At 39.3% G+C, this 16,755-nt stretch overlaps 3 protein-coding genes across 3 annotated transcripts; 2 read left to right on the top strand and 1 right to left on the bottom strand.

Moving 5' to 3' along the window:
• Positions 1-2,810: 2,810 nt before the first annotated feature.
• On the bottom strand, positions 2,811-4,695 carry LOC104603004 (cell number regulator 2-like). The gene is made up of 4 exons (XM_010266896.3): positions 4,509-4,695; positions 4,302-4,373; positions 3,333-3,542; positions 2,811-3,201 (listed from the first exon to the last, which is right to left on the bottom strand). Exons 1-4 carry the CDS (start codon positions 4,612-4,614, stop codon positions 3,113-3,115), a joined length of 477 nt encoding a protein of 158 aa, XP_010265198.1. The 5' UTR covers positions 4,615-4,695; the 3' UTR covers positions 2,811-3,112.
• A 5,678-nt stretch (positions 4,696-10,373) lies between these two features.
• Positions 10,374-12,212, top strand: LOC104603003 (uncharacterized). The gene is made up of 4 exons (XM_010266895.3): positions 10,374-11,055; positions 11,148-11,219; positions 11,384-11,596; positions 11,905-12,212. Exons 1-4 carry the CDS (start codon positions 10,452-10,454, stop codon positions 11,985-11,987), a joined length of 972 nt encoding a protein of 323 aa, XP_010265197.1. The 5' UTR covers positions 10,374-10,451; the 3' UTR covers positions 11,988-12,212.
• Positions 12,213-14,656: 2,444 nt separating this feature from the next.
• On the top strand, positions 14,657-16,461 carry LOC104603002 (protein PLANT CADMIUM RESISTANCE 6-like). Its single transcript, XM_010266894.3, has 4 exons — positions 14,657-15,345; positions 15,443-15,514; positions 15,682-15,894; positions 16,131-16,461. Exons 1-4 carry the CDS (start codon positions 14,772-14,774, stop codon positions 16,214-16,216), a joined length of 945 nt encoding a protein of 314 aa, XP_010265196.1. The 5' UTR covers positions 14,657-14,771; the 3' UTR covers positions 16,217-16,461.
• Positions 16,462-16,755: the final 294 nt, after the last annotated feature.

Genomic DNA, 16,755 nt, shown 5'->3' on the forward strand with positions numbered 1-16,755 from the left:
ATGCTTTCCATACAGCAGTGCACCTAGTCAATCGCCTTCCTTCTACGGTGCTTGGTTATGTGAGCCCCTTTGAAAAATTGTTTGCCAAGAAGCCCAACTACAATTTGCTACGTACCTTTGGGTGCCAATGTTTTTCCTTACTCCTGCCTACAACAAACATAAATTTGAATTTCAGTTCCGAAGTTGTGTTTTTCTTGACTATCCGGATGGTTACAAGGGATGCAAATGCATTGATGTTGCCACAGGCCGCATATACAATTCCCGTCATGTGGTTTTTAATGAAGATTGTTACCCGATATTCTCTATCTTCATCTACTGCTGCTTTAACTGATTGTTTTGGGCCACCCCCGGTGGTACCTAAGTATTGGTTACATATAACAGCCCACTTTCAGCTCATTTCAACTAACAGTTCTCGGTTGGGGCCTTTGGTTTCTTCATCATCCTCACCCGAACCAAATTCAGTCTCGCCTTCTCGTCAAATTTGTTCAAGTTCTTTCAGTGATATTGGTCTTTGACACAACACAAGGGGCCTCTAGCTAGTTCCAAGCAGTTGAGAAGCCAGAGGCTTAGCATGTGTTAATCGGGTAGAGAGGATTGATTCCAAACAGTCCTTTTATTGTCCTCTTCTCCAAAATTGGAATTGAATCTGCTTCCTAGAACAGGATAGCAGAATATTTATTTGAAATCTGATTATGCGACGGACTTGGGACCTCAAAGGTTGATACGGTTCAAAGCTATTGGGCGTCCAATACCTGCTCTTTTACGTTGTTGGCTGTATGAATGCACGTGAGGACGACATTTATTTGCATTCCTGTAATGGTTCTTTTTTAATTTGGCTGCGTTTGATAGAGGTGTAAATGAGAATCGGGGTAAATTTTACATCCCAATTCGATTTTACAAGCATTTAGAAGAAGAGGTGTTAATATACCTCGTCAATCAGTGTAAAAAGTCCATTCTTGTCGGAATATTCATCGAAAATCAGTGGAAAGTTTACGTCGCTAAAATCGATGTAAAACTTTACGTCTTTACCTTCCTCTTCCTCTGTCCAACGGTTACCTCACGTCTCTTCCCCAACGGCTACATTTGTTTGTTCGATCGAAGAAGAGAGTGAACCAGTACGACGGCGGCATCCCCCATTTCCGGCCGGATCCCTTTTCTGCTCCATCTCTGGCCTCTCTCTCTCCCTCTCTCTTTTCTTCTCCTCCTTCTATTCCTTCTTCTCCTACCTTCGACCTACCCTGTTCACTGTCTTCTCCAAAGACATTATTAGTGAGCGGTGAGCGGTAAAGGGTAGAAGTGTAAAACTCGATCTGTTCATCATCTTCCTCCGACGAGAACAGAGAGGCGGCGACAACCTCCCCTCCCCCGATCTCTTCTTCCTTTTCCTATGGTATTTTTCCTTCATTCTCCCCTTCCTCTCTGCGCTTTTCTTCTCTCCCTCTATCTCTCTTCATATATCGTCTCCAGTCTCACGGTACCTCGGGTCTCTAACTTGTTGCAGTAGCGAGTTTGAATCCAACTAGTGTTGGCCAATATCATTTTCCCCTCATCTCCCCTCATTCTCACCGTTTCTTTGTACTCCATTATCTACACCAGTTTCTTTCAATATTTTGGCTTCCCTAACCGCTTGCCGATCCCCTGTCCTCGTTTTCCTTGCCAGCCAATTAGGACCAACGGTAGCAGCCATTATTCAAAGTCATCTTCCTCTCTTCTTTGGGCAAAACTTACACTTAGAAGATCACCTGTTTCATCGATCTCCAGTTGCAACCCCTGGTCACCACTGCTGTTCGAGAACGAATGGTCCGAACGTACGAGAGCCTCTCCTGTTGCAACATCCCATGTCTAACTAGCATATAACTCAAATAACTTCTATTCTCCCTTGTGTCTCTCCTTTTTTCGTTTTCCTTTTACATTTATTTGAGTTGTTTCCATTTTGTGTACTTCTTGGTCTGATACGCTGCTCACCGCCGTTTGCGGTGGTTATCAGAGTTCCCTCGACGGTGGTTGTTGTTGCTAGAAATTGAAACAGACGGTTTTCCTTTTCTCTGCCGGCCAGGATTGCAATCTCTCGGTTAGAAAGCAGTGGACTTTTACCTCAATGATTTATCAAACGCAAAGAGTGTTAAATGGGACAAACATCCGGTTCCCATTTTACACTCTCATGAACCCATCGGTGTAATAACCCACAGTGTAAATTTAGATTTACACCGAGTACATACTGGTTTCAACTGTAATATTCCCATATCAGCTTATGTGCAGAAATACAGAAAAACAGGAATGAGCAAATTTTGGTCAAAGAGCTGTTAAAATCATGATTTACAGAGCTGTTAAATGAAAGATCTTAAGTGCAGAAAGACTGGGAGCTTTGTTTCAAGCATTCAGATTTTTAGCCATTTTGGGCTTCCATGAGCTTTTTAGGGCATAGATTTTTCTGTTTTCCTGTCTTCCAAGTCTTCCAAGCTTTGAAAAATCTGAAAAACCATAAAAAAGACTTGCCAAACGCCTCAGCTAATTAACATATGAAGTGTGAATTATGTTCAGTTTGTTGTCATATTTGATGGACCTCAAGATTGATGACTATAAATGTGCCTCGTCTCATTGATTATGAACTATTTCATTGTACGAAGTTGTTGATATTGGCAGAACCTTCTGGATTTTGCATCTCAACACCCAGTTCTGTTCGGGATATCTGATCAGATTAAAAGCAGTCCAAACCTTCCTCCTGGACCCAATTTTAAATTAGGAAAATGGGTCCATTCTGGGACTCCATCAAATCTGTATGCTTGTTTTCTGGTTTGTTATTGATCACAGTATATCCATAGAATTATACGAATAGTTGCGGGTACACTTTCCGTATGATCATATTTAGGCCACTTGGATCTGCATGGGTATCCCAAAAGCATACCCAGAACCTGGTTCACTTTTTATTTGGACAAATTACAAACCAAACTGATGAAGAACAATACAATGACAGCAAACAGAATAGATGCAAAGAACAGTAGACGAAAGCTAGCTTGGAGAAAGCCTAAAGAGGAAGCGTAGTGAAACAAAATCTTCAAAAGCCAAATGAGCAGAGACGTCTAGATATGTTCAATGAAACAACCGGAGAAGCCTAACGAGCCATGCCTGGAGCAACAATTGGGGCCATTACAATGCCTCCGCCACCAGTTCGGTTCCACTTCTCAGCATTGGCTTGCCAACCTTGTAATAACAGGAATCATCATAAATAGGCATCACTGTTATCAGCGTGTGCAATCAAATTAAGCAAAATGAAGGAAATTGATTTCTAGGGTGAAACTGTTTAATTGCCAGAGATCAGTAGAAGTATATACCTATAGAAGGATCCACACCACGGTTCTTGAGCTCCCTGTACTCCTGACAAAGAGCACAGGAAAGGCAGCAACAATGAATGAGCAAGTCTCCACATGGAGCTTCCTGTAATGAATACAATCCCCTTAACTTGGATCGGTAGGAAAATGTATAGAGACATGAGCAGCCAATGTTTGCCAGGGCGTAGTAGATGAAGCCGGCAACCCCACAAGCTACAAGTATTGCAACATGGGAAGCAGTGTGAGAACTTGGGAATGATTTCTTAATTCGTTTAAGTGAGATATAGGCTTGGGTTTTCTATAAAATCTTTTAGCAGCTGAGATATGTGAGCGATCAAAGAATCTTATACTTGGCAGCAATTTTGGGGCCCCAAGGAACTCTGTGACTGATCTCTCTATTCCTTCTCCACCCTCTATTCGTGGAAAAGGTTTCAGCCAGGGTTCTCTACATGGTTTTCTCTATCCTCATAATCTTGGATGCATGACAACAATGGCTGAAGTAGTTTACACGAAAGAAATATGGAAGCTACTTCAGTTTTGCATGGAAGCTAGAGAGAATCAAATGAAATTAGCGGATGATAAAATTTGCCCATAATAACGGAAAAATTTATGATGCTGGAAAGGCAGTTGATTGGTTACAATTTTAAATTTTCCAGCATCATATATATGTTTTACAATTAAATTCACCGCTCTACCAATAAATCACTTATTATTATTTTCTGGTACAGAAACAAAAGATTCAGAGGGTGAAGCAATACTTCTGATTGTTTGTTGGCAACCTGATATTTCATATAAATAGAGCTGGGTAGTTTTATCGAGATAAGTTGCATGTCATTCATATGAAGGAATTAGAGAATAGATAGCTGTTATTATGGCTCTCAAGTCTCACCTCTCTCTTAAGATGGAACATCATTAAATTGTTATAACACGACCATATATTTAAAATTAAGGTAAGCGATTGAATATACTTACATGTGGTTCCTTTATCTATCACCTCTGCATTCTGCCCAAAGGTGACGCAGGGACAACAAAAGGTGATGCAGCCTTGAGAAGAGAGAGAGAAAGAGAGATCGAAGTCATTGTTCGATTTCTCAGTAAGGAATTAGCAATTACGCCATCCCAGATTTGGTAAGAAAGAAAGAGCATGTCAAAGAAAAGAATAAAGTCGAAGGATCTTACAGTTGCCTGGATCATCAAAACAATCGCAGAGGCCTGTTGTCCATTGACCAGCTGGGACGGCACAAGCAGGAGGGTTTGGAACCGGGGCAGGATTATTGGGATACATTAATTGCGTTAAAATGAACGAGAGAGAGAGGGAATGAAAAGCTAGAAACCAGTAGTGCAAGAGAGAGGGAGAGAACTTGCTTTATATCTCTTCTGAAACCAGCTTATGGGTGCTTGCTACTTAAATAGACAACAAGTTAATTGACGCTGTAAGGTCTAACTTGGGTGGCTGCAGCTTGTGATTGATAGGTTGTATTCTTGATCTTGATTCTTGTTTTTTTAAGGAAAACTGGTGAATTATAACATGATCAACAAATTAAGTATTTATTATTTCCACCAGCGTTTACGCCAATTTCAAATTCCGAAGTCACCATGCAAGGCTGGATATATATACGAGTTTGCATGGAATAATATTTGCTGCTGGGAAACTATTTAGAACAGACTATGCATACTTGGTCGTATGGTATTATTATACCAGACTACTTGAGTAAGTGTTTGTTCTCAAAGAATTTTTCTGTTTCATTAAAATCAACCAGACACCCACAGAGATATACGCTTGGGTTCACGTGGGCAGCTGATTAATTAATTAAGATGGCCTCGCTGAAAATACATTGGTCGGGTGTGGTATTAACTACCAAAAGGAAATCCTTTGGTGGTGCGTCCCCTTGTATGTTTCATGTACAGAAGTATGCCTCAACCTACTGATTGGTGTACACAAGGATTTTTTTTTTTTGCCGTGTGGCAGAGGGTTATTGCGGCTCAAAACTTGCCACATCAGAAGTGGTTAAACTTGAAAAATAAGTAATACATGTAATAATATTTTAAGTTTCGCAGCTAAGTTTTCCTTGTCAGATTTCATGCATGTGAAGCGAACACAGTTCCGGCAAGCCTTGTTCTTTAAGGAACCGAGTAATTGAAAGTCGAAACCAAGCATGGAGGCAAGTTGAACATATATATTATATATATGGGGTAATGTATAAGGGATGTAAGTCATCTCTATGGAAGCAATGGAGGGTGTAATTTAATTTGGTAGAGGTCATGTACACAGAACGAGAATATAGTCAAACATATGACAATACTGTCACATATATACTGAATGGAAATGTAGGAGAAAATAGGTGATGCAAGAGGACACCAGTAATACTTGGAAATGTAGGAGAAAATATGTGATGCAAGAGGACACCAGTAAAACTGTTTGTGTTTCTCCCTACAAATAACCATGCTTTTCAAAATCGGATTGGATCGGAACGGAAATTGGTCAGGTGATTAATTCCGTTTTATGCTATAATTGTTATTTTGTCAAAAACCGTTGATTTGGGCAGTTGAACCATTCGAACTGTTCAATAATTTTGGCCGTTTTTATTTTTTTGTCAAAACAGGCCGTCTGTTTAGTTCGAACAGTCGGACCGTTCTACCCGAGAACCTTTCCCCTGACGGATTCATTGTCTAGTTTGATTTTAAAAACCTTGCAAATAACAGTTTCTCCTTAATTTTTCTTGAATTAAAAAAAAAACAAGGTTGAAAATTTGACTCTGGTTACCATGTGATAGAAGGCTTTTGGCTTAAGATTTGCAAAATCTTGTAGACACAGAGACCTATACATTTAATCATGTGATGCCTTTTTAGTTGGTGAAAAAAAAAAAACTTTAGAAATCTTGTAGACACAGGACTCCTACATCTAATGAATGGCGATCCAATAAGCGTACTCGAGATACATATCCAAACATGTGATACTCAACGAGAATTTCTTTATGGATATCATCATTCCACACTTCTATATGGAGCTTCAGAACCCAACATTATTTGGGTGTCATACTGTTACTGAGATGATCCCAGTTAGACGAATAAGCAAAATGGATTTTCGAAAAATTCCTAAGAACTTGCCCTCACAACTTTCTGTTTCTCTCTTGTTTTCAATCAAACCAGATAAATAAGGAAAAAAACACAAAAACAAAAGAAAAGAAGAAAAAAATGTCTGGAATCATAGAACACATCTCAATCTCAGTTTCATTCTTTAATTTATTTATCATTTGAGAAACAAGCAACTAATTGGGTAAGTGATCACCCTAAACCCAAAGCAACACCCCCCCCCCCCCCAAAAAAAAAAAAAAAACCACTGATTGGAACACGAAGGCAAAAATTTTGGTGAATATTACTACAGTCAATAGGTTGGGTCTGGTCTAGGTCAGGGTAGACCCAGTTTTGCCTGCTGGTTTAACTAGTTATTAAACAATAAGCTTACTTATTTGTTAAATTGACACATTTGATCATCATAATATCATAACATTACAGGTATATATCAAGAGAAAAATATACACAGGGAGGGAGAGAGTATAGACCCAAAACCCTATGTAATTGTGTCTTTTGGGGTCTGCTCGAACCATTGATAGGTCTTGTGAAAATACTTTTTTCCATAGAAAATAGAACCATAGTTTTTTTTCCTACATAGTACATAGAACCATTTTGTCGTGTGGCAAAAGCTTGGTATAAAATGAATACACATTGTGATTTGTTTATATTAATAATTATATATTTGTAGTAAACATGCCAAGGTTACGAAACCTACATTCCCTTATACAGTGTACAGAAATTAATATACCAGCTTGGAAATATCGAAATTGCTTAAGCTAGTCAAAACGAAAAACTAATGAAGCAGTCTCCAACCAATATCATTGCAACAGCTTGGAATAGTGGTTATAAAGAAAGGGAATAAAAAAAGCTTGTTGTACAAGGCTGGAACATTTAAGGCAATAAAGTCAGTTCAGGCTGTCACTGGTTTAGTCAATTATTGAAGAATAGAAAGATAATGGAGTCAATTCCATTGAACATGGTGGATTGTATTCTTAAAACCGATTTGGGCCCAATGTATATACAAAAAATAATGAAGTCAATCCGATTGAAAACTAATTTGAGCCCATGATTTCTCAGGGTTTGCAATTTTCATTCCCTCATGTAAACACTTGGAACCATATATACCGACTCGGTTCCTATAAAATCAAAATCTACACAACATGAACCCTGCAAATTAAAGAAGATTAATTAAGATAAATTCCCTGTCTAAGAAGGAGCTGAGTGCTTAAGATCTTCGAAATTAAAGGTCACTGCAATTATATATTGTCTAGATTGATATTGACAAAATTAAACGATCGACCTTAAGCCTAAACAAATAGTTTCCCTTACCACTGTTTCCTGGATTTTCAGGGAAAATGTTGGCTGTTTGAAAAACAGTTTTGGCTGTTCGGGGTGTTCGATCTCCTCCTACCCACATCACTACAGCCACAGATCATGTTATCCCACTTAATCCCTTATTTGTCATATATTTTGGTTAATAGAATATTAAGGGCAATTACTCTCAAAAGGGTGTTTTTTATGAACAACTAAAGTTTTTTTCAACCTTTAATTTGGTTTTGTTGCACCATGAGAGAAGTTGTAACAGAGGGGAGTTTCCAAATCAGGAAACTTGTGCATATGTATACTGTGGGACTTACACACAAGAGTTAGACACTTGGCAAATTACAACCCAAAAGCTTAAGTCATTCGGTTTTTGGGCACTCCTTGTATATAAATTTTTTCTTATGGTGGAACAAACGTAATATCAAAATAATTGCCAAATATAAAAGAAAAAAAAAACAAGAAGAAAATGCAAAACAGGGGAATTCAAGAATGCACACAACGATTAATGTGATTCGGCTTATGATCTACATCATGGGTGAAAGAGGTGTAGAAATCCATAGAAAATGGCAATCCATGGGTGAAGGAGTAGAAATCCATGGAAAACGACAATGGAAAATACAATATTGTGCAAAAAGCACTCTCTTATAGAAATCCTAAACACCAATATACCCAAGCTTTCACTCTGAGACTTGCTCAATTTCTTCTTGCACATAGATAAAGAGAAAACCCAACTTCATGTATCCATCATTGATGACAATTTAGGAACAGGTATATAAATATCTGCAATGTTTAGGCCAGTAGTAGATCTGACATTTAAGTACAGGGCCAGACTTCCATTCAAGAATCTCACATAGCTCAGTTGTTTGTTCCTTGTGGTGACATCTTGCATTCAAAATAGACCTGTGGAGGATCGGACTTGACAAGAGCAAACAAACCTTCTTAGTTACAAGTGATAGAACACGATTCCAGTTGATAATCATTTAAAAGCCAGAGAATCGTCTCAGCTTCAGGCGTTCAATTTTGGGAGTCAGAAATCTAAATTGGTTTTTTCTGATTAGTTTCAGCTCTTAAATTCTTATATTTTATTTGAACAAAATAGGACGAAGAAACCCTAATCCATATTTTTTATTTATTTTAAAATTTTAATATATTAAAAATAGAATGGGAGGATGTTTGAAAAGTTTGTTACTCCCACTGGCACATGTGAAATTTAAGCTTGAGAGAATGGTGACATAACACTCTAATTTCATATGCGGGAATCTCTTCGGGAAGGATTGTGCAGGAGATTCAGACTCTTAAGTTGAACCCATAAGATAAAAATGAATTGTACCCATAGCTCCACCCCCGCACATGCAAAGATGGTCTGTAGTGGAAGCAGAAGGTTGGGGCCACAATAAAATTTTGCCTTTGGGTTTTCTCCACAATGTGGGCTGGGACATTGAATAACTGCAACAAAGAATTCAAGGCACAAACTCAACAATCCCTTTCATTTCTTTTGTCTTCAATATAAGACTCCATTTTACTCGTTAGAACACATGTGCATCCAAACAGATTTCTAGAGGATGAACATCATTTGCATCGTCTAAGGCTGCATTTGGTTGTAATGCAAATAAATTTGCACTGATGCAAAATCATGGCAGTGCAAATGATTTGATTGCAGTACAAATGAAGCAAATTAAGACATGAAGCAGAATAAATTAAAATCCAAACCAAAATTGGACAAGAATTGTGCATCCAAACAGATTTCTAGAGGATGAACATCATTTGCATCGTAAAAATTGCCTCTAAGGCTGCATTTGGTTGTAATGCAAATAAATTTGCACTGATGCAAAACCATGGCAATGCAAATGATTTGATTACAGTACAAATGAAGTAAATTAAGACACGAAGCAGAATAAATTAAAATCAAAACCAAAATTGGACAAGAATTTGCATTTTTTTACATTTGCACTCCCATGCATTTGTACTAGTGCAAATGAATTTGCACTGCAACCAAACATAGCCTAAAAAACCTTCAACATCATAGATTGGGGTAAAGTATGAATAATTCGAACTAGACAGGACTAATTTAAGGAGAATCAGAATGCATAGAGATCTACTCTTAATGTAAATGTTTGTGTAATTTAAGGACTGATTTATAATTATTTTACCTCTTACATGGATCTAGACAATGAGAAAGAGTAAGAATAACTGAGTTAGGAAGGCGTTTCTTGGTTGAAGAAGTGAATGAATAAAAAAGAAATGCAAGTGGCGCCACATTTTAATTCAAAACCTAAGAACTGACAAGGAATTATTAGACTAGTTATTGGAAGATGATAACTTGCATTCAAACGCATTAATTTGTTAAAATAAGTTGTAAAACTGTGCAAACAGTTCTATTCCCCGGCCGCCGATTTTGGGGCCAGGCTGGCCAGCTGTTATCTTTCTATTACTTAAATTAATTTGGAAGATTTAAAGTCAACCCTCCACCAGCTCGAACTTGTTTAAACTTTATTTGCCGTAGACTTTAGTTAGTTTTGTATTGTATGCAGACTGTAGAATTAATTATACATAAAACCAAGCATTAGTCCATTATCATTCTGTTACCGGAATGGGTTGACCAGATGCATCTCTTCTCTGCTTATATAATGCTTTCTTGAAGCTTAGTTCCCATAAGCTGCTCTCTCTCTCTCTTTCTGTGAGTTGGAATCTCTGAGGAACCAAGAGGGAGAAGCCAAATAGCCAATGGGTCGTCCCCAAGGAGAAGGTCCACAACCGGAGGAGATACCTCTCGACAATACATACCAGCCGGAACCATCTTACCCACTGCCGGAAAATGACTCAACAATGCAACCACCACCTGCTCCTCAGCCGGCACAATACCCTCCACAAAACCCTCAGTATCAACCAGCACAGTACCAGCCTCAGCCTCAGCCTGCAACCTACCCATCACAGAAGCCGACGTATCCCCCTGCTCAGCCAGCTTCCTACCCACCACAAAATCCCACGTATCAGCCTCAGCCTCAGACAGCAACCTACCCACCACAGAACCCGGCGTATCCTCCTGCTCAGCCGGCCTCCTACCCACCACAAAACCCCACATACCCGCCTCAGGCATCTCCAGCAAACTACGTTCCCCAAGCCAGTCCCCAACAATTCCCTCCTCAGCCTCAGACGGTGCAGTTCCCTCCGCCAATTCCGCAACCTCAATACCCACCACAGCCACAGTCCCCCTACAAGACTCCACCAGGACCACCACAACCTGGTATTCCGGTAGTGCAATACCCAATGGTCCCCACTGAAGGCTGGAAGACCGGGCTATTCGACTGCATGGACGATCCCACCAACAGTAAAGACCTTTCTCGTTAATTTTTACGTCAATTTGCTTTCTTGAAAGAAAACTTAAGAACGATTGCTAATTAATCAATTTCTCTGTTGCAGCTCTCATCACATTTTTCTTCCCTTGCTTGACGTTCGGGCAGGTTGCAGAAATAGTTGACAATGGCCAAACTTGTAACACCGAACATTTTAGCATTTAGATTCATCTTTATGGGTTCTCTCTCTTCTTTATTTTCATCAACCATACAATCTTGTTTCTTCATCGATGATTTCACCGCGAATCCCATTGGTTTCAGAGACGTAGGCAAGTAGTGACACGTGTTTCTTGTTTGATGCAGCTTGTGGGACCAGCGGGCTTCTTTATGGTTTGGTTTTAGGTTTTATCGGGTTGCCGTGCATCTATTCATGCACCTACCGTACGAAGCTGAGGAGCAAATTTGGGCTCGTGGAGTCACCCGCCCCGGATTGGGTTACCCATTTCCTTTGTGAATATTGTGCCCTCTGCCAGGAATACAGGGAACTCCAGCTTAGAGGCTTGGACCCTTCAATAGGTAAAAAAATTTCAAAACTCTGATAAACCGGAGTGGTTGTTGCCCACGTGAACGACCCGGCATTTTTTCTCCTTTTGTCAGTTCCGATTCGGACCCAATGAAAACCGGTTTTGCCGAGAGACAACTCTGGTGATTTGAATTTCAATCGATTTAGATTAAACCTGGGTGCTAGCCCACCCGACGGGCAATTTAGGGTCAGGGACTCGGGGATCAGGACTTCTCCTTTGTTAGGGTTCGCCGCGCGTCGGTGTGTCCTGATTTCTATATTTTATTTCCTTTCTAATTTTAGATTTTTTGTAATTGATTAGGATGGCTGGCAAACGTAGCAAGGCAGCAGCAGCAAGCACAAGTTCAAATGGTGCCTCCCCCAACCCAAACTATGATGGGATGACGAGAAGCTGATTTAGTTGGACGGTTCTGATTTGTGGTGTTGTGTTGTGTTTTTTTTTTTTCTTTCTTTTTTGTTTTCATTTTCATATTTCATTTGCTATCTATATCCATTATTTTGTCAATATCTCCTTCCCGCAAGTGGAATGGCTCTCTTCTCTTTGTTTTTATCATATTTATTTATAATATTCCTAATAACAAACATTCTTATTATGAGGATCAGTTATTGTAATTATTTGATGATTGATTATTACTTGAAAATTAAAAGAAAGAAAAAGAAAAAGAAAAAGAAAAAGAAAAAGACTTAAGCCACATTTGACATTCTTTATTTTAAGAATTTATCTCCTTTTTGCAATTAAAAATTCAGTGTTCATAGGAATATTTTAAATATAAAGAGGAGATAAGTCCTTAAAATAAGGAATGCCAAATGCAATCTTAGAATGATATAAACACTAATTTGCTAGATCAATCTTTCAACTATCTTGAATTAAGATAAAGGGCTCATTTGGGAGAGTTGAAGCTTTTGGTTGAGCTGTTTTAGAGAAATCATAAAAAGAAGTTTCAGCTATAAAGCCAAGAGCCATATTTTTCAATTTTCGGCTCTAAGACAACTATTTTAGAATTTATGGGCCAGGTTTTCACCAAATATTATGGGATAATGTATGATGACCCAAAGACATTGTACCAATCAAAATCCACACATGAATTTAAATAAATACCATCTGATTGGTTAATACATTTATGATACCAGTTGATTGGTCACAGGTTTTTTAGATATGATGTGTTTCCAATATCATGGTCAAACCCATAATAGGCTATGGTAAATGGTACCAATGGTAATGCTCCACGCCGGTATAAAATGTATACGATCCACAACCACTCAATCACTCACTTAGCATTTATGGCTGCCATGAGGCATTATATCATCGTGTTCAGCTAATCCAAATTAAAAAACCACCATGTGAAAGCCCTCCCAAACAGCCACATTTTACTAACAGCTTGTTCTCAAATTTAAAATTGCAATCCCTACCCCCTTGTTACAAAATTAAAAGGGATTAGAATTGTCAATCAACATACTACACATACATAAACACATTATATACAGGCTTGATGCAGGCCGTGTCTGGGTTAGGCTTTCCTAAGCTTGAAAGTTCCCAAGAGGGATGTCTAGAGCAATGCGCATCAGGTTGGATATTGTCATCCCTAATGACAGATTTAAAAACCGAAGGTTGCTGCCAGTTGAATCCCGTTTCGAAAGAGTACAAATACAAATATATAGTGTAAAACCTTGTATTTTATGTTAGTTTGTATATTTTATACTGTACATATTTCTATTTGTACTCTACCCAAACTGAGTCTTAAGCTCTATATGTTTACAATACAATTTCATTTGCACTAGCATAAATGCATGAGAGTGCAAATTAATGAAAATAATACAAATCCTGGTGCTCTTTTGCTTTGACTTTTATGTTAGTTTGTATATTTTACACTGTACATATTTCTATTTGTACTCTTTCCAAATTGAGTTTTAAGCTCTATATGTTTACAATACAATTTCATTTGCACTAGCATAAATGCATGAGAGTGCAAATTAATGAAAATAATGCAAATCCTGGTGCTCTTTTGCTTTGACTTTTACCTTTGCTTCAAATTTTATTTCAATTTTCTGCTCTGAAAATAAACAAATAGATTAAAATTGAATCAAAATTTCCCAAACAGCCAAAGTTTTCTCAGAAAATTTTGGAGAACCGCTAACTAATCAAATCTTCTCAGTCCACTCTGAGACTTCTCAGCTAAGAGTAGACTTTACTCCTACTTCCCTACCTATGTGAGTAAATTTAGAGTTCCTCCTTGAAGGAAGAGAAATGTCCTTTATTTGTGATCCCAACTAAAAATTTAATTAATGTTGGTAATACAAGGTTGACTTGCACAATGAATCTGCTTGGGGACATTAATTGTTTGCTGAAGAAATGAAGTTAGCTGGAGAGAATAATTCAAGCTTGGTAATGCAAGTTGGGAATGTGAAGGGCATATTAAGAACTTCCAACAACAACGACAGGAGAGGATTTGGAAGATATTGGCAGTGGTATTGAAGTCGTGTTCTTGTATCTAACCACTGTTCATGCGTAATAGTAATGCCGCACAATTTATAGCTGGGTTCCATTGGCTTGTTCAGGAGGCTAGCCGAATTGGATGACCAAAGTGATAGGCAGTCAAAGTCAATATTGCCATTTTCTTCTTTCATAGACAGATAAGACTAGTTTGCATTCTAATTCTCTGTAGAATGTACATTACACAGTACCAAACCAATCACTTTGTCAAGTGTTTAGGACTTAATACTCTTTACTCTTGCGAGTTTCTACAGTGATTGGTTGGCGCCAGAAGTGTGGACGTGTAGACCAAGTCAAGACATTTAGAATATCTTCCATATTTGATTTTGTCATTAATGTAAAGATATTCCTAATGCAGGGCTGTGATGCGATGTGAGGCACGACCAGTGAGGAGCAAATAAATCCGGTTTAAATTTTATCTCCGGCCCATCCGGTCCCGAATCGACCCAATCCACTATCCACCGAGTCAATCTTTCAATTGCTTATCACGGGATGGTTGACATTTTTTTGGGTAGATATCCTTTGCCTTATAGAGTCGTTGTATAGACTATAGACTTGGACGAGTGCACGTTCTCCTCTCTGTATAAATATCCACTTTCTCTTCTGTTTATACAAAGCTTTCTCAAAGCAGCTGAGTTGGATATCTTCTAGACCCGTAAAACACAAGCGAAGAGCAAATGGGGCGTCCACAAAGAGAAAATCCTCAACCAGAATATGATCCGACACAACCCCAGGAGAGATCTCCGGAAGCCTACGAGGCTAACCCCCATGAGGCCAACCAGCCCCAATCACCTTACCCACCGGAAAATGACCCTACCACCCAACAACAGTTCCAGTTCCAGACACCACCGCCACCACAACCGGCACAATACGCACCACAAGAACCACAATATCAACCAACACAATACCCACCTCCGAACCAGCAAACAAATCCAGTGTACCCACCACCGCAACCGGCGCCATATCCACCGCAGAACTCGACATACCCTAGTAAGCCCGCACCATACCCGCCTCAAAACCCGACTTACCCACCTCAACCAGCACGATATCCTCCTCCAGTCAATCCACAACAATTTCCCCCTCAACCGGTGCAATTCCCTCCGCCAGCACTCCAGACCTACCCCCAACAGCCACAATCTCCTCTCAAGCCTCAGCCAAATGCTGCAGCGGGGATCCCTGTGCAATATCCGGCGGTTGGCACTGAGCCTTGGTCAACCGGTCTATTCGACTGCATGGAAGATCCCACCAACGGTGATAATCTCTTAATCCTTTTCCTTATTTCTCTTTCTGAATTCCCAAATGAAGTTCAAGTAAGTACTTTTGCTAAATTATCTGTTACCTGTTGCAGCTGTCACCACGGCTTTCTTTCCCTGCCTGACGTTCGGGCAAGTCGCAGAGATCGTCGACAATGGCTACACTAGTAAGTAGACAAACCTGTATCTCAAGTCCATATATCTCTGTTGGTTCTTTTCTTGAATCTCTGGCAGGAATCCGGGATCCGCAGAGGTGGGCATGTATGAAGAACGAATGATCGATCCTTTTCATGTTCTTCTGGGTGTTGATTAGAGTGTTTGTTGTCTGATGCAGATTGTGGGACTAGCGGGCTACTTTACGGTGCAATTGCCTTACTCATTTGGATTCCGTGTATCTACTCTTGCACTTACCGTACCAAGCTGAGGAACAAATTTGGGCTTATGGAGGCACCCGCCCCGGATTGGGTCACTCACTTCCTTTGTGAATGGTGCGCTCTTTGCCAGGAATACAGGGAACTTCAACACAGAGGCTTCGACCCTTCAATAGGTAATAAAACTTCTACCTTTTTCCCTTAATTCTTTATTCTAGTTCGGTTATGAATTCAACTTGGGTCTGGTTAGTTGTGCGACCCTGCTTTGTCAAACGGACCCTCCTGAGTTTCTCTTTCTGCGCTAGTATTGGGTTTGGGTTGAGTACAAAGAGATCCGACTTGCTTTTCTGGTTAAGCGCTAGGACTTCAGCTTGTGCTGCCTAATTCTAACTTGTGTATTATCTATGAATAGGATGGCTTGGAAACGTAGCGAGACAACAGCAGCAGCAGGCACAAGTTGCCATGGTGCCACCGACTACCCAAACTATGATGGGTTGATGAAAAGTTTGATTTACTTAGACGGATATGATCTTTTCTGGCCTCTATTTCTATTTTTCTTTCTTTTTATCGGCGCTTTCTTTTATCTCGTCTGTAAGTAGAATTGTCTTTGATAAGTTCTGTAAGTGGAATGATTGGTCAAAATATTATTACAAGTACTGGTTATTATGTATTAATTTACTCCAAAATTGAATCAAAGAGTGAAAAATTACAAAAGTAAGGAAAGCTAGTTTGGATGATAAAAATAAGTCAGATTTTAGCTCATCTCAGGCCTCCTTTTTCTCCCCTTAGTATAGTTGCAAGGTTATGGGTCTAAGTGCAAAAGTGATAGCCATGGATGACGGACAAATTTATACATCCCCACTTGAATATGATCAAACGTCAAAAACCATCTGCTTAAATATTCTGGTTTTGCTGTTGGTAATCCAATTGTTAGGACCCATACTGTGTGGTGGGTCGATTTGTTGAATCATTATCATTGTGTAGTGGGTCGACTTGTGTAGTGGTGGTGATTTGGACAACCATTTAATCATTTGCCT

The sequence above is a fragment of the Nelumbo nucifera genome, chromosome 4 (genome assembly GCF_055504915.1).
Source record: "Nelumbo nucifera cultivar China Antique chromosome 4, China Antique-T2T, whole genome shotgun sequence".
Taxonomy (NCBI): Eukaryota; Viridiplantae; Streptophyta; class Magnoliopsida; order Proteales; family Nelumbonaceae; genus Nelumbo; species Nelumbo nucifera.